General features: G+C 45.7%; 1 protein-coding gene across 18 annotated transcripts in view; it reads right to left on the bottom strand.

The window, feature by feature from the left end:
* Positions 1–271: 271 nt before the first annotated feature.
* TENM2 (teneurin transmembrane protein 2) overlaps positions 272–8163 on the bottom strand; it is a 1216596-nt gene continuing 1208704 nt past the window's right edge. For all 18 annotated transcript variants that reach the window (XM_032851741.1, XM_032851742.1, XM_032851743.1 and 15 more), the window contains 2 exons: positions 3864–3994; positions 272–2236 (listed from right to left, as the gene is read on the bottom strand). In XM_032851741.1, the coding sequence (XP_032707632.1) occupies positions 1475–2236; positions 3864–3994 (893 nt within the window). In that variant the 3' untranslated portion in view covers positions 272–1474. The remainder of the gene's footprint in view (positions 2237–3863; positions 3995–8163) is intronic.

The following is an 8163-nucleotide window of genomic DNA, read 5'->3' as shown; positions in this document are numbered from 1 at the left end:
CCTCATCGCCCCCCAAGCATTCGTCACAGAAGACCAGTGTCCACAGGAGTTTTAGAGACTTTATTTATGTATAAACAATTTAAACACTTTGCCATAAATTATCTTTGCCTGTCCCTAGTCTTTGCTTAGCAGCAAATTAAAATTAATATAAAAACTCGATGAACAATTCATACATGTATATTACAAAAAAGTTCCTGTACCAAAGGTCTTATTAGACTTTTTTTTCGTTTTGTTTTGTTTTTCTGATTTTTTTGTTTGTTTTTGTGTTTTGTTTTTTTTTTAATTTTTTTTTATTTTTCTCTCTTCGTGGTGACTGTCATGTGATTGTCTCAGTTTCTGGACCAAACAAACACACTAAGAATTTTAAATCTGAAACAGTGATTGTGCCTTGAGGCTTATGTATGTACAGGGTGATCAGAAGTGGTGCCCGTTAGCAAAAGAGTGTCACAACACCACACCTCTACCGCAACTGAGACCCACGAACTACGGAATCTATACAGACTACACCCTGTAACTGCGTATTACTGTCCACAATGGAATCTTCAAAGACAAAAGAGTATGAGATTTATCTGGAGTGATTATAGCCACCATTTTGAATTAAATTGTACACTCTGCGCTCAAATAAATTAGCTCGGGCCCCACTAAGTTGGGACCTGAGAGTTAAGTGCTGAACGGTATTATTTCGCTTTGATTTTTTGATATTAATTTCCTTTTTTGTGTATGTGTTTTTAGTTTTTTTTTATTTTCTTTAAAAATTATTTCCAGTGTTCACTCTTTCACTTTTATTTCCCCCCCCCTCCCTGGTCGCTACACACAAATCACCCCCAAAGTCGTGTTTTAAATGCACCTGTATTTGTTTAAACGAAAATGTCTGTAGGATTTGTCCGACAAGCAGTCTGACTGGGTTTCCTCAGCTGGTCTGTGACGCCGGCCCTGCTGGATGTCTCTGTGTCGCTCACGTGTGGATGAGTGAGGTAATAGAGTATGAGGCCTTCTTGTCTTCACGTCTTTGTGTTTCGGTCAATGTGTATGTTTTGCTTTTTGTTCTTTGTGTTCTTATTTTGTTGTGTTTTCCTGTTCTTTTGTTCCTTTTAGACATTTTGCGTCTTTTTCCTTTTTTTTTTTTTCCTGTTGTTGCTATTGTTTCTTTCTCTATGTAGACCCAGAACAAGTGGGCCATATTTTAGGGGAACTTGGAACATTTTGTGTGTGTGTGTGTGTGTGTGTGTGTTTCATTCATTCGTTTGTTTTGTTTTCCTCAGGATTTTCAGCCAGGCTTTAGTCTACTTCAGGATGTGGGACTTCTTGCTTGGACAGTAGCATTTGAACTCAAAAAATGTGAGCTTTCTTGCCACTTGGTATCCTAAAGCAGCCCGGCCTCAGTGCCCCTGTTAGGTCTTCATCTCCTTAGGAGAGGAGATAACAGTTACTCCCGCTGAGCCATCCAGACAAGGAATGGCAGCAGATTATTTTGTTACCTCTTTCCCATCTCATTCTGTCTTAAAAACTGGATGTTGCTGCTACTGTCTGCAAGCTCTGGGTATTGCTCCACGGGAAGCACGTAATATCCCTCATAACCTTGCACGCGTCCCGTGCTCAGAAGCTGCTGCTTCTCACCCTCAGTCCACAGGCGGCTCCCCTCTCTCCCGTCCCTGGCTTTCTGCTGCTCCTTGGCCCAGGCGGTGCCCAGGGCCCTCTGCCTCGCCTGGTCCAGGACGCGGGCCTTCTCTTCATCCAGGGTGTCGGGGGTGAGGCCGTAGCGGATGCTGAGCAGCAGCGTGGAGCACTGGAACTCAATGTTGGTGAACCTTCGCGTCCTGCCGTTGACCAGCAGCGTGGGCTGCGACACGGTCACGTTCACCCCGCTCTCCAGCACCTTGCGGCCGATCGTGGTGCCCAGCGTGACCAGGTCGCCATCGGCCGAGCCGATCTTCACGAAGTAGTGGGTGTCCTTGCCCTCGATGCTGTAGTGCATCTTGTCCAGGTAGTAGGCATTGTTGAGCACGGAAGCCACCTTGCGGCTGTCCTCGCTGGCGATGCTGGACACGCCGGTGCTCACCTGCCCTTCTTTGATGGCGAACATGATGCCTTTGCCGATGATGGGTGTGGTGGTGGCAAACCAGTGGCCTGCTTTCTCTCGGATGTTGGCGTGGAGCTTTTTGGAGATGACCTGCCCTTCCAGAGCCATGAAGGCCTGATTATGCCTCTCTGTTGTCTGCTGGACGCCTGTAATGAGCTGTGGGCAGAAGGAAACACAGAAGGCTGAGATGATGGTCTGGACAGCTCTTTGCATAGGCCGAGAAGCTCATTGGAAAAGGGTCAGTAAGGGAAATGCTTGGACTCCCTGCAAGAACTAGTCTTCCATCTGTAATGATACGAGTTCATATAGTCCTATCTTTTGAAGCTAGCCCAGGCTGGCTGGTTCCCAGTGCTCTGATGGTGTGGCCTGTCTGCCTTGTAACTGTGACCAACTAAAAAGAGGTTTGCCGCCTTGCTAACATCTGTACCCAGGCCTATCCACTTGCCATGTCTCTCTGTTATTGGAGAAAAGAGAGTCGCTCTGCTCTCAGATGGTTTGGCAGCTGCCTTGCACACTTCAGACCCAGGAATATCCTGACCTGAAGGGCAGGGGGTTCTTTTGAGAAGCTATGAGCCCTGCTGCTGTGACCTAGATTGTTTTCAAGGCCAGTGCCCTCGGTGTTCATTAACTTCCTTGGGTTAAGGCCTTGCTACGCAAAGCACAGCTAGCAGCAGGGGATTTGTGGGGACCTGCCTTGTTAGAAAAGCAGAATCTCAGGCCTCACTCTAGACCTACTGAGTCCGAAGCTGCGTCTTAACAGGACACACCCTGCGTGGTTTGTGTGCTATTGTTTGAGAAGCACTGGACTAAGAGGTTCTGGCATCCTGGGCCAGAGGGAGTATCCCCAGGCTTTATTCATTTGCTTTGGATCTTCGTCCTCGTTCTGCAGAGGGACGAAATCGCCATTATCTCCTTGGCCTTGAGCTCTCTACTCACAAATTACAACTCATCTCAATTGGTGGTTGGGGGACAGACTGGGATAATGGAAGAGGCTGTGTTTGGGAGGTAACGGCACTTAGATAAATGGGAGGAATGATGGCTCTTCATCCACTGAGTGGTCCCCACAGGGCACAACTGAGAGAACGTTGTTCTCAATTACCCACCAGCTCCTCCTCATCTCTCTCGAGTTACACAGTGTGGATGATTATTCAGAGCAGCTGAGACCTTCCAGACTTTTACGTGGCCGGGTGTTGTCCTGTAACAGGAGTTATCTGAACACCGATGCCCACGCCTCCTGTCTGACTGGGCTGGAGGTCTCAGCAGCACCCAAATGGAAAGTGACCACTTCTTGGTCATCGCTGAAAGACCTGAGCACAAATTATGTTCTGAAAACTTAATCTGTATACATTTGGGCCATAAAGCGCTGAGGCTTTATGTCAGGCATAAAAATGTTCTTTAATGGGATAGAAACTGCAAACCACAGTTATATGACATCCCATAAAAGCCAAAAGGGTTATGATCTTATAGGCAGTGCAGATGGTGGGTTGCTGCTAGATTTCTCTGTGCTGTTGTTAATCAAGGAGAGACTCAAGGGTATATACTGAACAGATAATGATACCACAATTAAGGTAATAATTGAGGTTGGGCAGAAATATGTGCTGTGCCAGACAGGTGACAGCACTGACATTCGCTTTCCTGGGAAGTCACAATGTTTCATGCACCTTTTTATACCCAGCTCTGATGTTTGCCTCCTCTACTGACATGCCCTTGGCTCCCGTGCAGTTCTGTTTGCAAAAGGGAATGAGGACAATCATTCAGATTCTTGGCAGTAACCTCCGCTTACCTGTCCATTCTCACTGGCTTGACTCTCTGACAATTCATAGGGAGGAGGCACGAAATACATTTTGGCTCTTGGGAAGCCAGGAATTATGTTGCTAAGCTGAAATCCAAACATCACAAGCCAGCTTTTCACATCTGTGGTGGAAACAAAAATAAAGATTTCTGAATCATGATGGATGGAAAGCAGTTGAGGATCTTAGAGAGAGAACAAAACAAAATGCATGGTTGGGTGTGGAGTCCAGCAAGGGAGAAAGGTGAGCACTTGTGAGAGTCTCCTGGTCCAGACTCAGAGCCACTTTACGTGGATCCTGGGAAGGATGTTCTTCCAACCTTGGTCACTTGAGTTACCATGGGGTGACTGAGGGGGCCAGTGCTGGAGTAAGATCTAGTTTCGACTCCTCTTACTGTGTGACCTTGAGTAAGTTCCTGCCTCTCTCTAAGCTTGGGGTTCCTCAGACGTGAATTGGGATGATAGCTGTACCAATGTTGTTGGGTTGTTGTGAAAGTGGAGGAGAAATCCTTGTCACCAGGCCTGGCACATAGATTGCTCAGTAGATAGGAATGCCTTCATTGGGGCATCTGTTATAGGCCAGTTGATGTGTTTGGAAGCTAGAGGTACAATGATCAACTAGAGGGTAAGGGGTGATTATGAACACTGTGCAGACATTGGCAGGGGTGGGGGACTGCACTGCAGCTGGCTCATTATGGAGAGGGGGTTCCAAAAGTATGTGGAAGGCACAAATTCTTTTGGCATCTGAGACCCTTTTCACAGATGCCCACTCTTCAAAGAGAGGCCAGAGAGTGCTCTTGTGTGTTTAGAGTAAGACTTCCCTTCCCCTGCCAGGGTCATGGCTGAGTCCCTTGCTTTGGGAATTATACCCCTTTCCCCACAGGTCCTGCTCTCAGAGTAAGACTGCAGCTCCCAGGCTGCCTTGCCTCCTTCCACAGTGATCAGTAGAGAGCCCTGGACATCCATCCCTTGCAGCACTCACAGCCCCACCCATGTCATCTGCCCACAGTCCAGCACGAATCCCCTTTTTAGGCTCCTTATCCCTGTTTATAATGGGCACCCAAACATCGTGTCCTATATCTCCCCACCTCTTTTCCTACCATTGCTGGCTGGGCCTGGAGATACACGGGCTCCTTGTTGTAGTCATTACTGATTCCCAGGCCACTCACCTGCATTTCTTGGTGCTTTTCTGCTTCACTGTCCTTCTCTCCACCTCTCTCCCTAAATTCATTCACAGTGATTCCATTATAAAAGCACTTGACTCTTCTAACGTCCTGGCCTCTTCGTTCCTTTGATGACCAGCCCCAACCCTTGTTCATCCTCTGGACCCTGTCATCACCAGTAATTCTGATCCCCATTATCTTAATTTCTTACACATCAGCCTCTGACCACCGTGTGAACTCTTTGCAATTTACTCCTTTTTGTAACCTGACACCCATGCTCCTTGATCCTTTCCCTTCCTCCCTAGGATCTTCAATCCATCCTAAACTTCTTGTTCCTATTCGTCAACATTCTGGTCTCTTTTCTTACCTAGCACATGTCCATGGCCAATCATGAGACTCATTCCTTATATATATTCTTAGTTCCTGTGTCCCTTTCTTGCTTTAGCACACTTGCTTGGCAAAATAACAATTTTGGTTAAATCCACACGTTCGCCTATTTCTTATTTCTACCTGTGCAGCTGAATGTGGCTGGAGAAACAAATGTAACTACACTGACTGGTGTCACTTTAAATTCCTGACTGTGAACCCCAGTTGTGCCTTCCTGCTGCCTGACTTTACTCCCTTCCTTCATCAGTCATTCTCCTATTCTGCTGGGGGATGTTACGTCTTCTCCTCTCCGCTAAAACCATCAACATCTGCTTTCCCTTCTCACTAGAGCAGCTGACCTTGTTTTCTTTTCAGAAAACACCCAGGGCAGCCAGAGGGGAATTCCCCTAAACTCTCATCATCACATTTACTGGCCTTCCAGCATCTGTATCCATATTTCCTGCCTTCTTCTTGTTACTCTAGTGGAGCTGCTGAAGTCAGCCCTCCCTGTGTGCAGTAGGTAGCGTCTTCTGTTGTGCCCGCAAGGACATCACTCCAGCAACTCTCTCTCTCCCCATGGCATCGCATTACTCCTCTTTTCAATGGATCAACCATGTCAGCATTTGACATGCTACCAAATGCCCACTTTAAAAGAAATTCCTTTCTTGTCCCTTCTTCTCCCGTTTGCTACCATCCATTTCTCTCACCCTCCTTGACAAAAACGTCTCAGGATGAAAACAATTCTCTGTACTACTTGTCTCCCATTCTCCTTTGAATCAGGCTTTGTCTCTAACTACTCCACTGAAGCAACTCTTGTCAAGGTTGTGAATGACCACCATGTTGCTAAGCCTGACATTAATATGGGTCCTCATCTTTTTTTGACTTATCAGAAGCACTTGACAAAAGCTCCTGCCTTTATTTTTTTCTTGGCCCTCTGGACAATATAGTTCACTTGTTAGTCCTCCTCCTACCTTAGTGGCCATTCCTTATCCTATTTTGGTTCCTCCTCATCTGCCTCCTGATCTCTTCAATGTTGGAATGCCCGTGACTCAGTCTGTGAACCTCTCTACTCTCTATGTACTCTCACAAACATGGGGCTCTGACCCACCCTTAGGACCAGTATGTACCATCAACATACTGTTGCTGACTCCAAAATTTATATCTCCATCCTGGACCTCTCTGTGAATTCCAAACTACTATATCTAATTGTGTTTCAAACTTTTGTCCAAAACTGGACTCCTGATCTTCATCCCCAAACCTGCCCCATCCATAGACTTCTCCATCCCACATAATGGCGACTCCATCCTTTCAGCCACCATCCTTGTTCCCTTTCTTTTCCTTACTCCCCATATCTAAATCCATTGGCAAATGCTTTTTTTTAAATTAAAGTAAAATTCACATAATATAAAATTCATCATTTGAAACATTTTAAAGTGCACAATTCAGTGGCTTCTAGTACATTTACAATGTTGTACAACCATCATTGCTATTTAATTCCAGAACATTTTCATTACCCCAAAAGAGGCCTCACACCTACTGGCAGTCATTCTGCATTCTCCTTTCTCAGTCCCTGATAACCACTAAACTGCTTTCCATCTCTATGGGTTTGCCTATTCTGGACATTTCTTATAAATGCAGTCATACAATTGTGGCCTTCTGTGTCTGGTCTCTTTCACTTAGCATAATGTATTCAAGGCTCATCCATATTGTAGCACATAGCAATAGAGTTCATTTCTTTTCATGGCCAAATAGTATTCCATTGTTTGGGTATACCACATTTTGTTTAACCATTCATCAGTTAATGGGTGTCTGGGCTGTATATCTGTATGTATGTTTTTATTTACTATTATGAATAATGCTTCTATGAATATTTGTGTACAGATTTTTGTTTGAAAACCTGTTTTCATTTCTCTTGCTTATATACATACCTGCCTGTGAAATTGCTGGGTCATATGGTTCAATCCTTTACTATTACTTTTAAGATTGATCCCAAATTTGTGTCCACTTGTCATCACTTTGCCATCTCGATCCTGGCCCATCGTCCCTCACCTGGACTTCTATCTGGCTCCCTGCTTCCACCTTTCTGCCCCACATACCTTATCAGGCTAGCAGCCAGAATGAGTTTTTAAACCTGGAGAAGACCATGCCATTCCTCTGCTCAGAACACCTGGGGAACCCACATTTTTCTCAGTGAAGAAGCCAGAGTCTTCCGACTAGTCCATAAGGACACTCGCCCGTTACTGTCTGACCTCATGTTCTCTTGCCCTCTCCCTTGCTCCCACAGCTCCAGCTTTGATGCTATTTCTTGAACATGCCAGGCACAAACTCATCTTGGGCCTTTGCACTGACAAGCACCTCTGCCCAGAGTGTACTTCCCTAAAAGTATTTTTTGGCTCTCTCACCTCTTTCAAGTCTTGTTCAGATACTGCCTCTTGGATAAGGCAAACCCAACCACCACATTTAAAATCCGCTCCCCCTCTCCACCTCCAGCAATCCCAAGTCCCCTTATTTTGTTCATCCTCCAGCCCCTGCCCCCAAATCAATCCCATTCTAACATGCTGTATCATTTGTGTGTTTATTGTTTACTGTCTGCCTCCCTCACTGAGAATGTGAGCTTCATTAGGGAAGGGAGTTAAAATTTTTGTTTTATCTGCTGCTGTTCTCCCAGATCCTCTGATAATGCCTGGCATGAAATAGGTGCCAGACAGTATACATGGAACGAGTGAATGAAAGAACACCGAATATATGTGGCGAAAGCCACTCTG

This window comes from Lontra canadensis, unplaced genomic scaffold (genome assembly GCF_010015895.1).
Source record: "Lontra canadensis isolate GAN:19392208 unplaced genomic scaffold, GSC_riverotter_1.0 scaffold5, whole genome shotgun sequence".
Taxonomy (NCBI): domain Eukaryota; kingdom Metazoa; phylum Chordata; class Mammalia; order Carnivora; family Mustelidae; genus Lontra; species Lontra canadensis.
This window is presented reverse-complemented; position numbering and strand designations above follow the sequence as displayed.